The sequence below is a fragment of the Manacus candei genome, unplaced genomic scaffold, assembly GCF_025592945.1.
Source record: "Manacus candei isolate 608988 ecotype Guabito, Panama unplaced genomic scaffold, ASM2559294v1 h1tg000028l, whole genome shotgun sequence".
Classification (NCBI taxonomy): domain Eukaryota; kingdom Metazoa; phylum Chordata; class Aves; order Passeriformes; family Pipridae; genus Manacus; species Manacus candei.
The window spans coordinates 9,970,198-9,995,073 of record NW_026138076.1 but is presented as its reverse complement, the minus strand read 5'-3'; the positions used below and the strand labels follow the sequence as shown (position 1 = coordinate 9,995,073).

The window sequence follows — 24,876 nt, the reverse complement described above, 5'->3', positions numbered from 1 at the left end:
TCTATTGCACATATTATGAATTATTATCTGTTTTGTGAATATGATTGCATTCCACTTAATACTCTGGGATATTTCCTGCCTCTGTACATGAACTTGAGCCTTGCACTGCTGATCATTTTCTTCATTGACTGATACTTGACATCTGCACTACAGTGTGCTTTACAGTTAATAGAACAACAAAAAGAATAAAAATTAGCATAGATTGTGTAATTTTATGTTATTCATAGTCAGGGATCTGCCATGCCTTGGTAGTGGCCATGTACTCAGAGGAAGGGGCGTTGGTCCTTTGGCACATGGTGGTGTTCGTCCTTTGGAAAAAATTAGCACCATATTGGTCCATCTTCCCGTAGTTGAGTTCCTTCTCTTCTCTTTGGATCCTTTCCACAGTGTCACTTCTTTTATTTTGCTTTTCACCCAAAGTATGCTTTATGCTACCTATGTCTTGTCTCCTCTATAACAGTAGTTTCAATTAAAAAATTAACATAAGGTGGGATAATTCATGCTGTGCTTTCTTTCTAACTTGCTTTTTTTATTGCATTATTATTGTTCTTTCTGCCCATGCTTTTTACTGGCTTGCCTTTCCTTGTTTGTCCACAGATTTTTAGGTGTTTGGACTGGGCTGTGCTCTAAGGTTCTCTGCAAAGTGCAGTGCGGTTTCAGTGGATTATAAGTAGATGAACATAGGACGACTTTTAAATCATTTTTGCTTTCATGAAGAAAAAAATCTCTGTGAAGGTACTTTTTATAGGATGCCATCCTCACTGAGATGTGAAATATTGCCAAAGAAAGAGGAGTCATCTTTTGAGTCAGCAATGATTTAAAACAAAATAGTTTTCCAATAGGTGATGAAAAATATAAACAACCACTTAAACTGAAGCTGAAGAGAGAAATTTACCAAGACCTCTCCTGGTTTATTTCCGACTCCAAATGCAATACCGATTTTGCTTAAATATTTCCATGAGATTCATGAAGAGCAAATGCCTCTGCAAAATATGGTCTTCCTAATCTTATCAGAGACATAATACTTATTCCAAATAACATAATCACATATGCTGTAGGCTAAATTATCATGTACCTTTTTACCTAAATACAAAAAAGCATTCTAATATCAAACTCTGGTAGGTAACAGACAATACAGCTTGCTTTTGTGCAGGAATTGTATTGTTCATGATTCATAGCTTCAAAAATTGACTCAGGCATCCCAAGCCCACGTGTACAACATTGTGCTTTAATTGTACCAATGGTGGCACTTTTTTGCTGTGTATTCTACAGGGAAAGATCTGAAACAAAGTATCATCATATTAGGCCATTTATTCAGCAGATCAAGAGATACTCACTAGGGACAGGGGTTTGCCTCCAGAGGGTCTGTTGTTTGCACAGCAAGCAATGCAGTTGAGCTGGTAACAGAGAGTAGGAGCTGTGCATGGATTAAACCACACATGCTCCTTGCCATGATCTCCGTTGGTTGTGATGGAAGGGCTCGAGAGGGCTGTGCTTCAGTGTAACTTCTCATTTGCTTGCAGAATATGGACATCTGTGCCCTGGATACACGCCTGGCCTAGGTAGCACATGTGACCAACCAGGGGACTCACACACAGCTTCTTTGCAGCTCTCCTACAGCTTCAGCCCCTTGCTGGAGGTGTCCCTCAGTGAGGCCAGGGCACCAGGGAGATGTAGCCCTTTCTTTGTGTGCATGGTACCACTGACAGTAGAAAACCAAAATTACTCCAGTGAGGGACAAGTGAATGGTGTGAATGCAGAAATTTTCAGTGTTCCTGTTTCTAGTCCTTTTGCCCCCATCATGTATGGCTTGCAATGTGGCAGGTTGCCATTAAAGTAGATTTTCTCATTTCAGTGTGGAGAATTGTGGCTGTTGCCATCAATATTATGTTGTAAAAAGTTTTTCTTTGTGTTGTGCGATGAAGCCCTTTATCATAAATATTTCTGTTTATTCTCTAAAAATTATTAAGCTTCAATTATCCTCACTTGCAGGATAAAAGAACAGCTGTTTTGCCCTTATCCTGTTTTATCCTCATATTCCACCTTGGTATCCAGTGTTAATGTCCATTTTCAGGAGAAATAGCATGAGGAACAAAAAAAAAAAAAGTGTAATATGGTTCTTTCCCAGTACAACCCCTGGTCTCCCAGTCTCCAGCAGAGCACCACAAACCATGTTTCTCTGCTTTTCAGCATCATAAATATTTTCACACCATAGGCAGCTTTGTGCTACATTTGGGGAGGCACAGCATGTCATAGATCTTGTGCTAATGATGGAATGATGAGAGAAGGTCTTGTGCTATCTGCCAGGTAGGGAATTATTCTTTCTAATGCACTGGCAGTGATACTATAAAGAAGAGGAACCCTTCCTTTGTCCTCCTAATGCCTGTAGTCCCTGGGAGATGTGCCACTTGACTTTCTCTTCTAGTCAACTTTTTTCAGCAGGCCACAATAAGTTGTCCTTGTTGCCATCAGCAAACCTGCTCCAAACTGAGCCTGGAGTTAGGATTTTATTTAGGCAGCAGCAGTATCTCATGTAGCTGGCTAAGTCAGAAGTCCTATGGGTGCATGTCAGCTCAGTCAAAAGGGACTGAGACTTGGAAGAGATGACCAAGTAGGTGAAAGCAAGTATTACTATTTCCAGTGGGGACATGGGCATAAGTGTGAGTGAGTCAGCAATTAAAGGGGTGCAGGAGAGTGCCATCACTCAGAGGCTGCACTGAGCTCAGTAGGACTCCATGCAAAAGTGGTGTCGTCCCCCTAAAACGCTTGATGCCAGTGTGAAGGCCTCAGCTTCCTAATTTCAGGCCTGAGTTGTGCCTGAGCTGCAGGATGGTGATTTACAAGGTCACCCATCTACCACTTCATGGCCACAAACTTTCCAAATTTTGTGGGAAGTTTAGGAACGAAATGGAAATATTCATCTTTGGTGTGATTGACATATACTGTGAATATAGTATCATTGACAGTGTTAGCAAGTTGTGTTTTGAAAAAGGCAGGCCTGTAGGATACTAAATTGGAATTTGAACTAAAAATCACCAGAGGAATTACCATGATGACCACTTATGCTGGATGTTACTTTTGATTACAATCACTTTACATATTTTATTTAAAAATGAATTGTCTACCTGTAGAAACAGTAGAGTAGTAGGATTTCTCTTTCCTGGCAAGCTGGAATGCTAATATAAGATTGAGGGTATTGTGGATGAATTTCAGTAGGACTTCATGCCAGAATGCTTTCTGAAATCAGGATTTCAGGAGTCAGTATGGTGAGCTTGAACAACATATTTTTCTTTTAAAATTGCAGTTAGGCTACAAACTGTAATGTCATAGATAAACATCAGAGAGTTTATTGTTACACATTTTGTGTTCTGTCATAATTACACTAAGCATGGCATTTAGTCATTCTTTAGTTTCTCTTACAGTTGGGTAATGTGGTGCTGGCTGAATAGTGCATAAAGTATGTCAAGGTTGGTATGTCAGTTCTCAGATTTTCATTCTTAAATTTCAAATATTACATTTGTGTTTATCTGACAGGTCCATTTCTTACTACCATGAACTTCGTAACCTCGTTACAGTGGATTTCTGCCTACTCTTAGCATCAAAACTGTCATAACAGTGTGGATTAATAACAGGACTGGCCTATAGGTTTTAGCTTTTTCATCCAGTCTTTCCCTGGAAAACAGCCTTCTAGCGCTTTGGCTATTATGGTTTAATTTGAATTTTAGAAGGTAAACTATGTCATCTTTTTAAGGGAATTATTCTGAGCATGATTGCGAATTTAAAGCAAAAGGTACTTAGGGGTTGTACTGTAATTGTTAATTTGAATAAGAGAGGGGAAATTAAAATTGTAATTATTCTAATCTATCATTTTTTTCTGTCATTAAATATAGCCCATTGAATGCAGCCTAAGTGCCCATTATCTTTTTTGGTTTTCAGATGGTTTTTCACCTGTGCTATAGCATGCTGGGTGAAGAGGCTTTTTTGAACAGATAATTAATTACACATAGCATTAGAATGTCATTATTTTTGTCTTCATTTTTAAAATATTGTTTTGTTTCAGTAGCTGATAAATAGATTACAACTATTAGTTTTGTCATCTTATGCTTCCATACATTTACATTATTGTATAAAGCTGCCTTCACTAGTTTAAGGATACTGTGAGTGCTGGTTTGGCTCAGAACTTAAATTGGGAAAGAACTTTAATTGGGAAAGAAAATATCTTTAAGACATTTTCTCCATTACCGACATTCTTAGAACTATGAGTTGAAACAGTTCCATGCATTTTTAAAAATACTCAGTCGGACTGTTGTTTTCAGAAGAAAGCATTTTCCAATCATGTCTGCAAGCCTGAGTTGGCAGTTTGAGGGATATACAAACAAATTGGACTGTGAATGCAAAAACCATTGGTCATATTCATTTCCATTGTCCAAGGTAAAACAAAGATGGAAAATTCAAACAAAAATACTGAAAGACTTATTTTACTTTGTTGTTTTAAAAATGTGATTCATTGTAATCAACATAAAGAGGAAAGGTTTTACAAAAATAAAGACATTTACAGAACTTGCCATGTTTTCCAGATGTTCCCCTCCAAGTCCGAGTGGGTAAAGCCTAGACTCCTATGGACTTCTTCTGGTTAAGGAGGCTGTGCCATACTGGTACCAGTAGTACTTTCTGGTTGACCTGCTGCTACCTGGACACGAACCTCATCCCTTGTCCCCACACATTGTTTGTCCTTCACATACATGGTACCTCTTAGAGTACCTTGTGGAGTAGGTGTGAGGCAGCAGATCCAAGGGTGAAGCTTTATAGCATCACTGAAAGGTGTTGGCTGTTGCACAAGAAGCAAGAAAGTCCTTGATAGGAAAAAAACTGTCCTTGCCACAGTGCATCCACCAGTCTGAAGACAAAAGGAGGGTATCTGAGAATAATTTGCAGAAGGCTGAGGACATTTGATTGTATAAGTCCTGGGGTGGTATGTTCGTAAAACTCTGTAGTAAAGTCTGGAGTTTTACTGAGTTCTTGCAAGAACATTACTGGGAGGCCTTATTAGACTTACAAAGCATTTACCATGGCTTTATTAACATCTATGAGTTTTTAATTAAGATATGGATGACTTGAGGGAGCAACTGAATGGTTCCCTAATGAATTTGTTGCAATAATTTCCCTCAGAAAGCACATCGGAGCCTAACTTATATTCTTGCAATTAATTTATGCAATTTATTCTAGTAAGTGCCTTAGTTTTTCACTGTAATTGTTCGCTGAATTGACAGGTTTAATTTCATGTAACATGAGAACCTGCAGTACTAAGCTTGCAGCGCTTCATAAAAGTTGGTATTACATGTTGTGCTGTTGGATTTTGGCAAGAAGAAGGCAATAAAATATTCCTGTAAAATAGAAACATCCAAAGGACAGATATTAAGGCCAAAAATAAAAAAAAAAAAAATTACTCTCCAAAAGTAGCTCTTAAAGACGTATTTAATCACACAGTTAAGTGGCCAGATTTTTACATGTGCAGCTTTAGAGCTTGTGATCCAGCAAAGTACTTAGCCATGTGGGCTGTGCATCCCCTGCACACCAAAGAGTGGTTTCCAGAAGAGGGTTCAAAGATTTGATGGCAAGAACATTTCCAAGCACATCACTGGCTCTTGCTCCCTTCCCAGTGAGCTCCAGAGCTCACAGGATGTGTCCCTATATAATAAACATCAGATATGTGCTGAAATGCCCTTGGAGTCCTACATGTGTGATCCCTCAGAATTATCAAAGTCCTTCACAAAGTGTTAATAATTATCATACTGCTTTAGAGAAAGAACGAGTTTATTTATAATGCCTGGACCATGTACCAAGACACTAAGGACAGGTCCGTAGTTCTCATTTGTTACATTTGGATGGAGGAGGGGAATAATCAGTCACGTGCCACTCTGTAATTATAGATCTCGTTAGTTCACAATGTCTGTGTCCTCTTCTTAAAGCATCTTCCTTCCAGTTTCAGAAATAAGTAGAAAAACCGGTCCTGTTTGGTTTCTGGGTCACTCCATACTGTAGAGCAGAGCATCTCCATTCATTCTTCTTTTTCCAAGCTTCTTGTGAGAATGGGTTAGTTGTGGTACTAATGGTTGTGCAAATGTGTAGCTTAAGAGGAGATGTACTTTCTCTGATGAAAAAGTTCAAAAGTAGGTAAAAAATAAGGACCAGTATCTCATCCTGGTAGGCACTGAATGCAGCTCCTGACAGTCTCATTTTCCTCAAATTCAGCACAAGTGGATGGGAGCAGAACGAAAGCAGTATCAGTGGGGTTGGGCACCACTTATCTCAGAACTAGGTTGTGTTCTTCTTGGGATGTCATCAAGATCTCAGATATATGCTTTAAAATCTTTACTCCTGTACAGGTTAGTGGTGATTTTTTTTTTTTCCATACCTGGGCTTCAAGTCTGACAGGAAATCCATAAATTTCACTTAAACACCTTTTCCCATATATAATAGGGCTTGGGATTCAAAGGAATTCATTGAAGCATGCTCTCCAAATGGCATTTAACTTCCCAAGAAAAAACAGTAACAGGAAGAGTTGTTTTAATTAGCACATGAGCTGTGCAGCAGCTAATGTATTCCACCTCTTCACTGTTGCAAAAAGAGCAGATTTCTTGGTAGCATAAAGCGAGCAGAGAAGAGGGATTGTGTTCTGCTCTCCATATGCTGCACAGCCCCATTCATGGGCAAGGTGGGAACAGGAGGTGATTTGTAGCAGCCTGCCACTTGTTCAGAACAAGCTTCTGTTGTTCTCCAGGCTGAAAAGAAACTCAGCTCCCCTCTACAGCCCTACTGCAGTGCAACAGGTAGACAGCACCCTTCAGAGATTTTAATTTCAACAATAAGGGATTGCAAAGAAAATTTATTCTTTAATTTACATTTTAAAAAGGAATTACTGGATGTCCCGCTGGAAAAAGAGATCCCTAATTTCCCTGGACATGATATTTCTTGATTGAAAGTCCCAAGAAAGCGCCATTTTTGAGAAACCTTTGAAATTACACCTCTTTTTCCTCTGTCTGGTCAGCCTTAAACTGGTGCCAGACTGGATCTTCAACTCCAGTGCCCCCCTGGGGTCCCAAACTGGGTCCACCACCGCACTCCAATGTGGGGACTGGAAACATTGGGCCACTCTCTGCTCTGGTGCTCCTCAAGATCCACTCTGTGTTGCCAGAAGGCAGAGTTGAACACAGCCCAGCGCACTAAGGCTTACACACCTGTTGTGTTGGTTAATGAAATGATGTGGCCTGAGAAACACATGGTGAGGGTGAGTGATTTCATGACCTCCTCCAGCCCATGAATGTGTCAGCACAAGCTGTGAAGAAAAGCCCAAGCTCCAGACAGCATTTTCCTGGCAATGAGGTTCAAGTAATGAGTAATGTTACAGAGGCTGTACTTCACCGAGAAATTGCTCAAGAGAAGAATGACCCAGTAACAAAAAGCTGGGCCAGGCAAGGTGAGGAGCATCGCTAGGGCTTCCAGCTACAAAGGCAGACCATGTCTGCTGGAAACTGCACTGCAGTTCCAGAAGTGAGAAGTGACAAGTGGATTTGAAACAAATTTGGGTCAGAGTATCAGAGCATGCAGATCTTTAACATACATTAAACAAAAGTATTCCTCTAAGTTATTGTGCACTCATTAAAAAAATTTACTAATTTCAAGTCCAAAAATAAATGACTGTCTGCCTTAGAATTATAACATGGAAGTCATTGAGGTCCAGTTTGTGCTCACTTCATTGCTTTGTGGGCTATAATGGCATAAATCCTCAGCAGCTTGGTTTGATGTAGCCCTGCAGCAGTCATTTTATCTGTTCTATTGCACCATCTGGGGATCCAGCTTGGAGCTTCTCAACAAAAAAATATTCAGACAAATGAAACCTCAGTGTCTAATCACCATCTTGTAGGAATAGTTTCAGACCTCTATAAGTGTGTGTGTGTATGCATATATGTTATATATATTTTAAATATATATATGTATATATTCTGCTGCGCAGATCACACAGATGTGAAAGAGTGATTCAGGTTAGCTGTTAAAAATTCCCTGTAGATTTTGAAAGTGCTACCTTTTTTATTTTTTCTTTAGCGTATAAGGATTCTTTCCTCTACAGTTGTAGAGGAAATTTTGTTCAGGGTCCTCCTACACAAAAATCCAAGCGCTTTCTTGAGAGTTTCAATGCCTGTTTTCAGTGTCAGGCTCCACAGGCACAGCACAATGCAAGCCAGCAGACACTGGGCCTGCAGGGAGACCCTGTCCTCTCAGCAGGATTCTGCGTAGACATAGAGTTTTGCTGCAGGATCAGCTGTGGAACTGGAGGATGGACACACAAGCCACTACAGCAGCATCCCTGGAGAAGACAAGAGCAATAATCAGGAGTTAGTGTGTTGGTGTGCACATGTGGCAAGAAGGGTTATTTTTTGATGGATCTGCTGCCACACAGACAAGGAGTCAAGTGGGAAGGAGGCAAGCAGAGATGTCAAAAGGAGTAGTGCTGTGTTGACAAGGCAATAAAAATAGCAGGTGACCCACTTATCTCTCACTTGGATAATTCTTATCAGCAGATCAGCTGAGAAAGCATTTTTTCAATGCTTTTGTGCAATCAATATAGGTCCCTCGGTGAGGGGGATAGAGTCAAGACTAATAATTTCTCTTCACCAAGGCACTACCTGGCCACCTGGAGGGACCTTTTACATCAACCTGTAATTGGATTTTGGCCTCAGTGGGCGATAGGCATTATACCTTAGCAGAAGTGCTTTGATAAAATATATTAAAAGTAGTAATTGTGCCACTTTGAGGGATAAAGGCTTTTTTGTGGTAATACAGCTCTTTCCCAATGTGTGGCTGTCATTTCTGCTGTATTTAGCACAAATTCTTCCCATTTTTCTTGTTGCAAAGGTAGGAAATGTCTTTGGAGTCAGCAGGATGCCAGCGAGAGCCCAGGTATGATGCCTGAGGAGCACTTCCCCTCTTCATGACTGTTTTGCCCAAGGAGATCTGCAAACCATCTGGCTCCTTTCCATATAAGTGGGGGACTCTTCTTTGGGGCCTGCTAGCATAGACCCTTTTGTTTGCTGTGGAGAGCAAAACATACCCTATGCTGACGAAAATGCTGTGTGATTGAGGTTACAAATGTTAAAGAGGTGCTGTTCACTTTGCATGCTGTCTAGGATTTTTGTTTTCTTGCTTAGCTTGTGCCATGCTGAGGACATGCTATCTAACAAGCCCCTGAGTTTCTGGAATATAACATGATGAAACTAATTAAAAATTCCCTCCCAATTATCCTTTTCTTACTGCTTATTATCAAAACACGTGAAAGTTTTTCACTCACTGAGCTGCGTGTTTGTTTATTTCTTTAGGCTGTGACTCCTTACTGAACCTGACATCTCAGAAAGCCACAGAGGCAGTGGACAGTATCTTTCAGTCCCTCAGGGATATTACAAGAGTTCGAATGCACATGAAACAGTTTAATTCCATACGTAATCCAGGCAGCAACACCCACCAGGCAAGTGGATCTTTCTTTTCCCTGTGTATGTTATTTCTCTAGCATACTGTCAAAATTACAGCACTAATTTTGTTGATGTGCTAATACTATATGCATTCTGCCCACGTAAAAGGGATTTAAGTATAGATTTTATAATTGACCTAATAATCAAGAATTTCCTCAAGTCCTTTGTCCAAACTTAAGCATATCCATGTCAATGTCAACAATTAATTATCTGAGGAAGAAATTTGAGCTCTGCTCTGCAGCACTGTGATACGACAAAAAATGCCTGTGAAATGCGGGGCTGGATGTAGGTGGTTCTTGACTAAGACCTATCATGATGTAGCAAAACAGGATTTCCACATCCATACAGCAACAATATTCCCATGTATTTTCTCTTCCATCGCTATGAGTGTGAGAGGGAGACCCATTTGTAAATAGGTGACAAATGCATCTTCTGTTTCTAAAATAGGAACACATGAACTGTGATATTACTTTAGGTCATCAAGATTAATAGACAATTTTTTTCTTTGTCTCCCCCAAAGTGTTTTACCTATTTCAGTTAAAAATAGAGTTTTACAACAGAAAGCAGAGATTTAGAGAGAGACCATAAAACTTGATTCTAGCCTTGAGCCAGAAAAAAATCCTTCCAAACTCATAACAGTGCTGTGGGCCATCAGAGGGATGTATTTCAAATTAACTATTGCTTTGTAAGAACGGTAATCATGACTGTTGCAAAATGTTGCTGGAAATCTAAGGTGGAGAAAACCTGTTCCTGAAGTCTCCTAACAGTTAGGACCAATCTGGTGTCCAAAATGGGGAAAATTGTTGAACATTTAATACCGTTCAGTGTGGAGGCAGTGAGATGATAAGAAAGGTTTCCTGAAGGTGTAGTTAGCATCAGTATGTTCTTTGCATATAATCCAGGTTGTCTGCTTAGGGATAAGTGCTGTAACACAGGGATATATTAACACCTTGCAGCCCCTTAATCTGGCCATGCGATCAATTTAATTGCTTGAATAGCACGAACCTTCTGCTGAGGGAAGTCCAGGAGGTTTATAATAGTAGAAATAAGCAGGCAGTATGTGATTATCCATCATACACACAGCTCTCTACCAATGGGCCTCTCTGTTGACTGGCAGGTGTTAAATGCATGGGTTGTGTGCGATCAGTTTAGCTCCTCTGAAGAAGTAGTGCCCATCTATGACCATACACGTTCCCAGCTCTGCCTAGTGCTGTGGGACTGGGTTTAGCTTATACACACTTTTTTGCTTCATCTGTTAGAAGCTGGGAAGGCTCCATTTCTACTTGAGACTCACAAAAAGGTCTTAGAAGGACTTTTTATAGCACTGAAATTTGTATGTTTTACATAAAATGACAGATGTTTTCATCAGGTTATCAAAGCAGTTCATGTAGTGACCATGCAAGAGAGTATTTTTTTTTGCCTGTTATTGAAACTACTTGCATTTTGATCTAAGTATATTTCTCCCTTCCTCCTTCCCTTCCTCTATCCCTATATCCATTCCTCCTTCCATCCCTGACTCTCCTTTTCTCATTCTTTTTCTTTCTCTCTCTCTTTCTCTCTCTTGTTTTTATAATCTTGTCTGAGATGTAGCCATTGAGGTTTCTAACAGCTATTTTAAACACAGTTTGAGCCCCCAAAGAAACTCCTTAAAATTTAATAGATTAATTTCAAATCATAAAAGATTTTAATAATAATTGAAACTATCACAGTTAAAAAAAGTAAGTGATCATACTGTCTACATTTTAGTAACTGTGTAGCCTAACAAGATTGTTTTGAAGGGCACTAAATTTTGCCGCTGAAAATTCAGACATGCAAAGTCATAGCACACTTTTAACGTCTTTCGAGTACATAGTTTTGTCTGAATCAGATGATGTTTTTCCTTTAATTTTGTGCAGTAAGCCTCTCTGTTAAACTGTAATTTGATCTCTGCTCCATTTCATTCCTAATGTTTTTCTGTTCCTCATCTATGAAGATATTAAACAGATTTTTATACATAGGATTTCATGACTGCATGTGTATTTTCAAACAGTTCTTTATTGTGTGACTAGATTTGACAGAAATCTTAACATGTTCTAAAAGATCCTGCAGCTCATGTCTGCTGTAATTTGCTTTGTTGGCTCAACTAAAAATTATGCACATGTTGTGAGAAGAACTAAATTAGTAGTATAAATCTTTGTTGACAGGCTTGTATTCAAAAACTGTAAGTTTTGTTTCTCACTGTAAAGTGTTGGATGAAAAACATTTCTTAATGACTCCAGAAAATTTTAGTTGCAAGCCAAGTGGCTTGCTTTTTATTTTCCATCCATTTTAACTTTTATTTTGCAAGATGTCTCTTGTAGATATCATCTTTGCAAAATTAATGATGTTACACTTGATTCCCTTAAGAAATCTAGGAGATGATATATACCTGGGCTAGTCCCAAAGGAAAACAAATGTGCTAATTTGAAAGCTGCTAATTTTCTAAGACAGTTGCACTTACTGAAATGGTTGTGGTTCTGTTGCAGTTTGGGCAAAGTTAAAAGCAGCAAAACAAAGCTCCATCTGTAAACCAAGTGAGCTTGCATTTTCATTAAGAGTATCTTTCCAAAAGTCTCTAAAAGTTTTATCTTAAAAACTTTTTCAGGATGGCAGAGTGGTTTAAACCTTGGTACAGAAATATGGAAATTACTAGGCTACTAATTTATATTCAGCCTGGGTTTGTGGACCCTGAAGAGAATGCAAGGTTGATCCTTTGGGAGCAGATCTTCCAGCATGCTGACCATTTGTACGGTTGCATTTTCCACTTTTCCTGATCCCTAACTTCTCCGAAGCTCTGACAGTGCTTGCTAATGTTGGGGTTTTCTCAAAGTTTTCCACAGGTGGAAGTATTATGTGGAATACCATGGCCATAAAAGCTAAAGGACTAACAGGGACTCCTTAGCTCTGCTCTTCCATAAGGGGCAAACAGACAGGTTGGCCTCTTCCCAGCTCTGCTGAAATCCAGACTTTAGTGGGGACGTGCCACCTGTGGGAAGGCAGGAGTGGTTAGGAAGCCGTCCCTCCTGAAAATCTCTGTTTAAGTGTTAATAAAATCATTACATAGGGAATGAGATCTGGGTGTATAATAGGCAACAGAGTGTAATCCCTATTGTTGTCTGTTTCTGTACTACCTCCGAAAAGATTCCAGAGAAACTGTAAGTCCCCCTTTCTTCCTTGCCTCCCTTTACTGATTTAATACACATGGGGCAGAGTAAATGTGTGGCTGTCTTCCAGTCTTTTCAATCTTTTTATGTTGTGCTGGTGCACACCATTTGCAGTCAAGGTCACAAACTCTCTGGGTGGTTTCCTTTATAGGATGATGATTTTTGTAACCTTTAATGGAAATAAAATATGGAGCAGTTACACCAAGTCTAAACAGGTTTATTCACAACACCTTGTTCTTTTGTGCAGGCTTCTTACAAACCACTGCTGAAACAGGTCATGGAAGAGATCTGTAATCCTGATCGACTTGATCCTGTTGATATTGAGCATATGTCATCAGGCCTCACTGATCTCCTTAAAACTGGATTCAGCATGTTCATGAAGGTAAACCAGCTTTCCCAAGCTGATCTGTAAGATTTTCTTGAAGTCAGAGCATCCTACGTCAGTAGCTGATTTTATGTATTTGAGTTGATACTGTTCAGCAGAACTTAAGGGGAGATTAGGAAAGTCAAATCCTTGCAGGGAGACTGGTCGCTTGAGGCACCACTTTGCAGTTACAGTGCAGATAGCTGCTGCCTGCTGAACAAAACAAGAGGCATGCCAGTTCATTTAACCTACCTGGATTTCCAAAAGTCATTCCACGAGGCACTCATCAAAGGATTTTAAGGACACCAAGAAGCCTTGAGGTAGAAGAGAAGTAAGTATGAACAGTCTGGTCTCACAGTGGATGCAGGAGGACTTCATAATTCAATGCCTTCTCTATAACTTGATGTAGTTCAACTTGCAGTAAGGATGAAGGAAGCCTAGTTAGAATTTGCTTTCTGGATGCTCTTAGCATGTTTTAAGACAGTCATTCTACAAGAATTTACTCTGTTTTACAAATTAGCCTATGCTAAGTGTTTGCTAAATATTTACAGAGATGAAGTGTGGAGCTGCTATCATGCTGTACATTCCGCTTTGTCCTACTGCATATCCTAACTTCTCCATTGAAAACAAACCCAAATTTACATCAAACCACATCAATACTATGGGTATGAGTACAGTATGTTTCTGTACCATGCCCAGTGTTCTTCTTCCAGTATTACCACCACCACTCTCAGCACGGAAGAGGCATCAGCAAACTATGTTAGGCAGTGGACACAAGTTGCAGCAAGGGAAATTCCAGTTGAATATAAGGAAAAAAACATTCACTGTAAGAGTGGTTAAATCCAGAGAGGCTGTGAATTCTCCATCTCTGAGATATTGAAAGGTTGGCCAAACAAAGCCCTGAGCAATCTGATACAATTTTGAAGTTGGCCATGCTTTAGGCAGGGAGATGATCTAGATAAGCTATGAAGATTCCTTCCAACTTGAATTTTTCTGTGATTCTATTGTAATAGAAAAGAAAAAAAGTTTTTTCTCTTTCATGCAGATGCCTGCTAGACCTGCATTTAAAAACAGCTGACAAAAATAGTTTTGACCATTGTGTTACTAGTATTCTAGAACCCATTATCAGAATAAGAAAGTTATTTTTCTGTTATTTCACGGAAAGTTAGTCTTGGGCACAAATCAAATCTGCCTGAAATCCAGTGCATATTTTCAGGAATCTCTTTCCACTGTTGAAATGGATTTCCAAAATGTATTCAGTTAGGTTCCTAAATCTAAATTCTCAGCTCTTCATAGCTTATGATTAAGTCCCAAGACAAAAGAGACTAGCTATAGAAATATTTCTTTCCATTCATGTATCAGAACTGAAAAAATTTATGCCAACACCCCCAAAAATAGAACAATTAAAAACACGTTTCACTGTCAAACAAAGTAAAGAAGCTGGTGCACATAAGGCAGGAATATAACTTATCCTTAAAAACAAAAAAAAAACAACAGGACTCCAGAAGGCCTAAATTTTTAGATGCAGACATTGACACCTTTGGCTAGTTTGAGGACTACTCTATCCTTATTAATAATATGCGTGTGTATGTGTGAGACATAAATGTATTATGGCAATATGTACCTGTAAGTACCTGCATCTCTGCTAGTAAGACAAATATCCTACTAAGGGGTATATTGAAGAGACAAGCAAGTGAACTTTGTGTAAGATTAATATTTCATAGGCATCATCACATACCTCATAAATATATGTCCATGGTTGCTCCTTTGGTTTGTAGCCTGGTTTGTTGGCATGTGCTCAATTATTACATGACTGAATTTCTGACCAGCCTGTATTTTTGACACAATCACACCATCAGCGCAGTAATTATTTTGTGAGCTTCCTTGCATTTTTGTTTCTTCCTCAATGCCTGAGTATAAATGCCAACTCACATAAAAATACTTTGGTAAGTGATTGCCTCAGGTATGTTAATTCAGGGCAAACTTTTAAAAATATTTCTCATCCAGAAGTTGTTTCTCTGGCAGGTGTGTTTGTTTTGAAGCTATGGGAAGGTGAAGGGGAAAGGCCTCCCTGCCTCAAGGACTCCTGTTTTGACTGCTGCTCTATACCACACATGTTTTATGATGATCTGAGCTTGCTATCACTGATACCAAGTACCCTGCACAACAGCCTAGTTTCTGGTGATTGCCATGTTTTTCTTTTTCCAGTTATTCAGCTAAATTCAATTGGTTGGTCACAAATACCAGAATCATTGGTGCTGCTATCCTTATTGGCAGTCATCCTCCATAGGACAGTAAAGATAGTTTCTGCTGACTTTCCTCAGAGCAAAAAGTTGTTTTTTGTGAGCTGCCATGAGCCATGAGAACAAACCTGTCCTCCAACCACTTACTGCTTCAATTTTAGAGTTTTATTGACCCCTGCCACCCTATTTTCCCACCTCTTCCTCCCTCTTTTCCATGCAGACGCACACACCAGCAAAGAGCCCTCTATCCACCAGCATCCTGAGGACATGCAGTATGAGGGGCTTGGAGCTGGAGAGAAGGCCCTGATGTCTCAACTGGGACACTCTGCTGACTCAGGGCATCCCCTCATCCTCTTCCTTTGGGCTCTTTCACTTCAATGTAAAGGTTTTGAGGGTTTTTTGGTTAGTCTTTCTAATTGCCCAAGATAGCTCTCTGAATTATTTTTAATGCATGGCATTTTGAACTGAAAGTGAATTTCACTTGGGGATTTATGCAAAATTCAGAGTTCACAGTAAATTCAGAGGTCTTGGAAATGTCCCAAATCAACCGAACTTTAGAAGGATCCAGAAGATACATGTTACTTTTGTTGCAGTCCATTTCAGTTCTTCTTCTGTATCACTGAAATGAGTTGTATTGAGCTACATGCAGCCAGTTCATTCGAGCAAGAGCCTTGGGTGGTTGTACTATCAAACAAAAAAAAATTGGCAGAAACTTGCATTCTTAACATAGCCAAGTATTTTGTACCCAAAGTATTGTCCTCCTTCAAAACACTTATGCATAGCATAACAAAATTACAGATCCCAAGACCCTTTGCATTTCAATTTTAATTTAATTTAGAGTTTGCATGCCTAATAGTATTTTTAATACACATTTCTGGAATTTGTGGTTTGAACTTTAGTCTTCTGAAAAATAATAAGTTTTATATAGGCACCATGTGTTTGGATCTAGGTTTATTTTGACTGAAGGAAATGATTTGTCAAGACGTTTTCTCTTTAACATTGCCCTGAAAGCTTGTGTTTTCTGATTAATGTTCTTATACTGGGTGTTTTTTCAGTGTGCCCAATCTTCTGCACACATGTTTATTTTGAGTTGGTTGTCACTAGGAAAGACATTAAGAATCACAGAATCACAGAATGTTCTGAGTTAAAAGGGACCCACAAAGACCATCAAGTCCAAGTCCTGACCTGCACTGGACCATTCCCAAGAGTCACACCATGTGTCTGAGAGTATCGTCCAAACACTTCTTGCACTCTGTCAGGCTTGGTGCTGTGACCACTTCCCTGGGGAGCCTGTTCCAGTGCCCAACCACCCTCTGGTCTTTTTTTAATATCTAACCTTAACAGTGACACAACTTCATGCCATAAAGAAGTATTTGAGTTCTTTAAATGACCCTTCATTCAATGTAATTCAGAAGATTCGTGAGATGGAGTGGAGCTGTTTGCTCTGGTGACAGGGTTCAGAAGAGCAAGAGCCATGAAAAGGAAAAAAATAGTATACTTTATTACCTGACAGAATGCTGTAGCAGAGTGCTTTGTCAATTTTCATCCTCGTCATCTTTGTGAGCAGTTATTTCTTTAACTTTGCTTCAGTGCCTTCAGCAATTATGGCATGAAATACTTTAGTATTTTATCAAGTAATAGTTCTATTTGCTCTGATTTGTAGGTAAATATTTTTAGTCTTACACTCCACATGGTATTTGTAGTAAAAATTGACATTTTTTCATTTGAGGTTGACAATATGTTGAGTGCAGATAGTAAGAAGTGAGAAAACTGATGTGGGAAAGGGCATAAAGAAAGTGTTTGTAAGCTCTGGTGTATCCATTTAATTGGTCTGTTGGTGTAAATGCAAAACTGCTCAGTATTGCACTAGTTGCAGGACATCCTGCAATTGTAGTATATATGCTATCTGTGCCATCAGGTCAGTGAAGATGGCTGACAAAGTGGGTGCAAATGAGAGAATAAACACCCATCACACAAATACTCAGTTCACTAGTACATCTGTCTAAGGCTTTTGTACTGGTTTCAAATTCCCAGGAATTCAAGAGCTCCTTGCCTGGGGAGCAGCATTGAACAGGGAGTCCTATGTAATCAAAGTCAGCTAGCCTGGAGAGAGAGTCTGCCATCTCTCCGTACTGGCTTCAAAGGGAAGAGTCTTTGCAGAAGGTTGCCAGGCAGAACGCCTGACAGACCTGCAGGATGAAAAACTGCCCAAAGACTAAATATAGGAAAGCCAAATTAAGGAAAAGAAGGAGAGCTGTACCCTCAGAAGCTAGAGCCAGAAGGATCAAAGGTATCTGCTGTGGTGGTGAAAGGAAAGGAACCGTGCTGCACCCAAACACAGGCTGATGACCACTATCATTCTGTCAAATGAACGCTGTTAAAAACCTATGCTCGTGGAGGGGCAGGATATGGAGATGTAAAAGGAAATTAAACTGTTCTGTTACTTTTTAGAGCCAAACATTTTGGTGATGTGACAAGAGCAATTGCGTGGGCTCTGTTGACATCACTCCCAGAGTAGAGAAAGGCATTGTCAGGGCAACATGTTTTCTCAAGAAAGAGTTTGCTAGGAAACAGCAGAGTCGTCAAACTTCTAGAAGTGGTTAAGAAGAAAATTATGTAAAGCATCACCTTCACATTTAAAATCAAAATGCAGTTTTATAAAGTCTTAACTGAAGTGGAATGTTTGTGCCATTTTAAAGATAAATGTGGAAAAATGAAAAAAGTATTTTCTTTGAGGTAAAGTTTCTCTATATTAGTTACAAGGCAGTCGTACAAGTATTGAAAATTCTGAAATTAAACAAGCTAGAAACTGATTTTATATTGTAAAGGACCTGATTTATTTTTATTGGATCAACTGTAAAAGATTATTCGCTGCACTGGTGAAAACACATTGCATAAATTTTTTTCCCTAGTTGACCTCAGCCGGGGGTTCTGGCATGTTTAGGCTGGACTCCTTTCTTCTACTGGGTAGTAATTTATTCCTCATTCCTTAAAGCCTCATGCATACATATGTCCAAAATATACACGTACCACCCAAGTACTCTCCTCCCACTCTGGGAAAGGGAGGTAAGTAAAGTAGAAAGAAAGGAGAGAGAAGCCCTCAGACTTCATAAGAAACTCTTCTAGGTTTCAGTGGAATCCATGGAGACTTTATTTCCCTGGAAACAGTTAATTAGCTTTAACTGGACATCATCCCCACTGATTTCCCTCTCAGCTGCTACAGAAACCAGCATTCTATGAATATTTCTTTCTGAGCTTCCTCTTTGGTCTTCCTCTAGCAGCTCAGGCAGCCAGTCACTGGCAATGTATAGATTTGGACCTGGATGGAGCAACTACAAATAATGCTTTCCTTGATTTTACAGGTGAATCGCCCTCACCCTGGTGATCATCCTCTTCTGATCATCTTTATGGTTGGTGGAGTGTCAGTCTCTGAGGTCAAAATGGTGAAGGATTTGGTAGCAACACACAAACCTGGTACCCAGGTAAAAATAGCTCTAAACATGCAGTTCTTATCTAAATGAAACATAAGAAAATTAATCAAATCATGTTCCTTATAGCACTGGTACCAAACCTTCAGAAAACCACTGCCACGTGGACAGAAATGATGTTAGGGTTTTGCTGTGAAACGTCTGTAGACACCAAATATTCAAACACCGGTGATCTGGTTTTTTACATGCTATAGGCAGCAACAAAAGTACAGACTCAGGTTGGAAAATTCAGAACAGACTGACATTAATTTGAAGGAACTTTCATCATGTCTCAAAAGATTAGTTTCTTTTTATTCTTTATTAACAGAAACATTTGCTGTTCTGAAAGGCTACAGGTTCCCTGGCATAGTGCAGGGGTACTCTGAAGGAGCCTGGGTACCACCTGACTTATCTGTGGTAATCCTGAAGGCAAGCCACTTAGCATTGCTGAGGAGCAAAATAAATTAGCCTAGACACAGCTGTACTGTTTCTGTGTCTGGCCAGGTATCTGTGATAGATACCTGACCACTAGACCTTAAGTAGCCTGAAGCAGGTGATGTGGAGAAAGCCCCCAAGACTCTGCATCCCTTGAATGTGCTGTTGGACTCCTTGAAGGAGGATGGCTCTCACAGTGAAGCTTCAATAGCATCCATGTGGCTGGTCTTTGCCTTGTCCGCTCTCTGGCAGCAGAACTTGACTACAGTAGCTATCATCTGAATGGAGAAGGGAGGGAGAAGAGGAGTAGGATGGATGAACTCTGGTGGCACCATTAATTCTGGAGGACCGCTCAGGTGTCTATTGAGTACTGCAGATAAAAAGGGTGGTATAAAAACTCCAAAGTGCTGTGTAACCAGATTCTTCATAAACGTAACTCTAGTTTCCAGGGTGGCTTGTGAACATCTTATTTTCAATTCCTATGGAATATAGTTTTGATTAGAGAGAAATCAGTAGCAAAATGGAGCTAACCAAAGGCAGAGCAGCCCCTCAGTTTAACATGCGTTTTCCATATTTTAGTTATCTTCGCAAATCAGTCTCAAGCAGTATTTTGTAAGATGGAGTACCATTTTTAGCGATGTTTTTTTGATCTGATAACACATTTCTCCCCTATTAGCCTATTGGTAATCTCCCCAAAACAATGAATTGAATTCTTTTCCCTCTTGGAGGCGAACTGAGTTGTGACACACTGATGGGCAAGTTAATCCATGCACAAAATGTATTAAAACACCCTGGAAGATAAACAGAGGGTTAACATCTGAGTTGGTTGAGAACTATGCAGGGGATTTTCAGCTGGCTTTCTGAAGGAACTTAAGGCTTGACAGTGGTGACATTGGATCTGGTGTTGCTTTGCTTTGGCTTAACCCTGGCAGCAGGTCACCCTCTGAGGCAGATTCCTAAAGCATTTTAAGCTTTTACTGCATCTTGCCCTTTGTGCAAATGTACTGTGTTAGAGGTGAAAGGACTTTAAGGGAGAGGTGGGAGGAGGAAGAGAAAGAAGAAAAGAAGCAGTTGTGCAAGTCTCTCACATAAAAAAAGTTTGTAAGTTTGTTGGATTTACCTGGATTTCTGCACTGTAGCTGTGAATATGCGCCACCTGTTTAGGATTATTCTCTTTTCAAGAAGCCTGGCATTTATCTAACTTGAGCCAGGGTTTAACAGAGCTTTTTTGTATTGTTCGAGCAATCAGGTTCAGGCATCAGAGGAGCACTGGCCTTCCAAGTCCCTTCCAGTCAAACAAAGCACTAACATTTGTACTCATATTGGCTCTTGGAAAAATGGGGAAATGTTTGAGTGCAAAAATTGAGGAAAGTAACTGAATGAAAACTGACAGGGTGTACTGATTACTTCAGCAGTTGTTTGGAATTGAGGCAAATGACATTTAAATGTGGAAAAGGACACATGTTTCCATCCACAGAACTGCTTTGCATCTGAATATGAATGACTATTTTATTTCTCATGGAGAAGCACAAAGGAATACAGTGTTTCCTACGCATTGTTGGGTTTTGGATGGTGGTAAACAGCTCCCCATACCTCGTGAGAAGTACCTTATTTTCAAAGGAAGAAATTACTTCTCTTTCTCTGCTCCAATCAGGAGAATAATGAGGAGCATGAGAGGAAGTTTCACTCTCCCTTCTCCCAACATGCACAACCATCTCTGATTGTGGCTGAGGCAGGCAGACGGATAAACCCCTCCAGATGCAGCAGCAGATGTTAGCTGCATCCTTCCCTGCCCTCTGCTGGGGGGAAACTGTCCGTTGGAGCTCAGTGGGTCAGGATGGGAGCTCCTGGCTCTTCCACCTTGGCTGCCACCAGGAGGGGTAGCCCTTCAGGTGAGGGATGAAAGACAGACACGCTCTACAGAACAAGGAGGTCTGCAAAGGACTGTCCTGAAGAGAGCTGCCTGGAGAAGAGGTGGACATTAGTTATCTGGGGAATTCCCCTCTTCTCTTTAGAAATGAAAGAACAAACATTCACTATTTATCCCTCTTGATGAGCCCTCAGAGATACTGGGGGGAACAGAGGAAAGTCCTGCTGTATTTGGCAGCATCCTTTCTGAGATGTTAAAGTTGCAGATCTCTTTTTTCTCTCTGGGCTTGCTTTTAGTTGCACCAATCCCCTCAGGGTTCAGTGGTAGGACTCCAAGAAGAAATTGCTTTTATCTGTCAATGGCTATTGGTGATGTTTGGCTTGTACACTCAAAAAACTTTGGTAACGTGTCGCTTCATGCTTTTCAGAGTTAAGCTGCATGATAACAAGATGAGCACATACTGTCCTACAGTCTGATTCTCATGTAATTTAAGTAAGACAGCGTCAGCCTTTGGCATCTGCGAGTTACAGAGAGTTTTTCAGGCTTAGGAAGGAAGAGATAATCAGTGTCAGTTTGCTGCAGATTGTGTGGGAGGACAAGGGAAGAGGAGAAGTGAGGGGAAGACTATCACCAGTACAGAAGGGATCCTTTCAGTATCTGAAGTGAAAAGATGAAAGAAATAACAACAAAAAAAGTTGAAATGCAGCATTACCACACACTTAAGCCATATGATGGACAGCACAAGTGCTTTGAAAACTACTACAGTACATGGACACACAGACATACTCCATTGTTGATGTTTGTGCTTCCTGTCCTTGGATTTGCACTGAAGAAGCAAATTCATTTTCAAGTAGGTTAGTATGATTAATCTGCCCCCACATCCCCCCCTGCAGTCCTAACCCTATGGACTGTAAGAGCAGTGTCCTATGACTTCGACCCTGGGTTAGCTCCACACAGCAAGAGTGTATGCACTTGCTCCTTAGTGATAGCTTTGCTCACACTAGGCAACTATATACTAGTTTTCACTTAAGGAAAACAGATACCTGCATCTAGCAGGTTGTGTATCATGGTTGTACTGAGCGATGGCTTCTTTCATCAGACCCATCTGGTATTAAAAACCACAAGAAACCAAAGCAACAGTATCTGACAATGCTCAGGGTTGACCTGATATGCAGAACATCATGTGCCTGGTCTGAAGAGACATTTCTGAGCAGGGACTGTGGCTCCCTGCAGCAGGCCAGCAGCATTTCTGTGGTGCTCATCTTATCTTCAACTGAGAAAAAACAGGTATCACTCAGATCTGTGCTAAAGGAGAGGAAACCAGTGTTTCCTCAGCTGGTGCCTCACAGCAAACGCAATGGCAGTCAACAACAAATCACCTGGTAAGATGTGGGTAGAAGTGTGTCAAAGCACACATTCATTAAGAATACAATGCTACCAGTCATTATGCTCCTTAAAGTGATTTAACTACAGTTATTAGAGAGCAGACAGTTTCACTGGACAAGTCGTATGTCCCTGTCAGTAAACACCAGAAACACACAGCCTGTCTAGAGCTGGGTGAAGCAAACCATTCATATCCATGGCTCATTAGCACTGTCTCAGTTCCCTTCAGTCTGACTTGTTTCTTGTTCCCCTTCTTTCAGGTAATCGTGCTCTCCTCTGCACTCCTGACACCACATAGTGCTGTTGAGTTGTTGTTTGTCCCAGACCACCTCCAGCCTGACACTGATATCTGACAGGGGAGGATCTGTGGAGAAGATGAGTGAGCGCCTCACCCGGAAACATCAAATCCCTGGTCTGTCGTTCTTCTCAGTAGCCCTCCAAAAACTGACGTGTCACCTGCTGCAGTTACAGCTCCAGGTGAAGCAGCTGGGTATCTGGCTGAAAGGGAACATGTGCAGCTAATGGGGAGCTCTTCAAAATGGTCCAGTTGTCCAGCAACAAGTCCCCCCTCCTTAACAATAGCACTGTGCAGTTTGAATTGCTCCCAACCCCATTCGATGTAGTGAGGGTGATTGTAATAATTCCCTAGAAAAGGAGCAGCTGAGGACCAGGTGGTGCTGAATTTTCCCTCCTCAACAAGCAGTACTTTTTTCTCTGAAAATTCCTAATGGTTTTGCTGGGGTTGTGTTTGGTGGGAAATGCTGCTGAGGGAGTGAAAGGCTAGCAAAATCCACCCTTCGTCATGCTACCTTGCAAAATATGTGTGCCTTATACAATGTGAACAGCCTCTGCTCTTACTTCGTCCCTCACTGCAGAGAGATCATGGAGCACAGCCCTGATTTAGCTGGCACAGCAGCTCCCAGTCCAGTGATGCTCTACTGGCAGGACTGGTAGAGGCAGGGAAGCGGAGAATCAGACTCAAGGCCTGGGTTACATGGCTGCTTCTCTCTCAGCTTTCTGTTTCCTGCTCTAGTTTCTCCACCCACAGTCCCAGAAGAAAAGATTGTTTCTGACAGCACACATATCTAGATTTACACAGGAGGGCATATGGGCTGTGTTGGTTGGATGGTAACCCTGGAAGAATCCTCCCCTCACATGGATTTGAAAAAAAGAGAAAAAAAAAAAAAGGCAGGGTCACATTTTCAAGAGGCCACAGCACAGATCCATTCTTGAACTAGATTTATGAACAGCATGATTAGAGAACTGCTTTTATTTTATGATCAGAGAAGAGCTGCAGTCAAATTCAGTTATGTAATTTTTTTTATAAAACTTTGCTACAATCTGTTATAAAAAAGCAGCAGCCAACAGAAATTATAGTTGCATATAGCACCGAGATTTCCAAATTGCAGCATAAAATGGTGGAGCTCTGAAGCTGCATCCTCTCTCTTCATTAAGGAATGCTATGACTACAGCTTACAATGAGATGAGAATGTGAAATTATAAGTGGCATTCACTCTATCATAGCATTCTTTACGATGCCAAAGAGTAGCTTAAATGGGAAGTTTTCTACATTTTCACTAGCTAGCATTAGTTCTCCTAAATGTTTATAATGGTCTTCAGAAAAGGGTGCATTTTGGTTTAAATTCGCTTTTGAGTGGCTGGAAGGAAACAATGGACCAATTATAAAGCATGGACAATGTCGCCTCTATGGAAGAGAAATTTATAGGAATGACTATAGAATGGAACTTTGTGTTATAAAAAATGAGAAATGTTATGTGATTGCAATATTAAAATCGCAAGGAATAGTTTGAATAGAGCAACTGGAAAGCAAACAGCCAGTCTCTTGGTTTCTTTTCTCTCATTCTGTACTGTTTAATCTTAGAATATGGTTGTTTTGCAAATTCTGTAATCAATAAAGCAATGCTCTTACAGTGCCAAACCTGATCCGTCTTCTCCTTTTCTCCTAGTATGCAGAGCTACACCTGCCAGAACTGCATATTCCTGCAACCCCTTTTGCATTATTTTATTGCCCCTAGGAATCTAGACCTTTTATCTTAGGAGGTGTCCTAGAACGTTTTCCGCACTCTGTTCACACAACGGCTCTGTAGCAGAAAGGCTCATCTATGTCCGGTGGCCATTGCTGGCCAGTGAGCTCAGGTACTCACACCTCTGAGATACCACTGCTTTCCTGAGATGATGGAGGCTGGCAGGTGTGGTCTCCACTCCCTCACCTCTCTTTCCTCAGATGTTCTCAGGTCTCTGACTTGGCCATCTAAAGATGTACTGTATTGAGAAGACAAGGGGTGAGTCTAAGCAGACACTGGTGATCTTCCATTCCCTGTGGGTGAAGTAGCACCTTTGACTGAAGCAAAAACTAGTTTTCCAGGCCCCCCCCCACACACTTTGGA

The 24,876-nt window shown here is 40.5% G+C and overlaps 1 protein-coding gene across 1 annotated transcript in view; it reads left to right on the top strand.

Moving 5' to 3' along the window:
• The window catches only part of SCFD2 (sec1 family domain containing 2), a 188,761-nt gene extending 164,349 nt beyond the window's left edge, over window positions 1-24,412 (top strand). The window contains exons 6-9 of the mRNA XM_051790383.1: window positions 9,375-9,520; window positions 12,954-13,088; window positions 18,676-18,795; window positions 22,729-24,412. Of these exons, the coding sequence (XP_051646343.1) occupies window positions 9,375-9,520; window positions 12,954-13,088; window positions 18,676-18,795; window positions 22,729-22,821 (494 nt within the window). The 3' untranslated portion in view covers window positions 22,822-24,412. The remainder of the gene's footprint in view (window positions 1-9,374; window positions 9,521-12,953; window positions 13,089-18,675; window positions 18,796-22,728) is intronic.
• The last annotated feature ends 464 nt before the right edge of the window (window positions 24,413-24,876 follow it).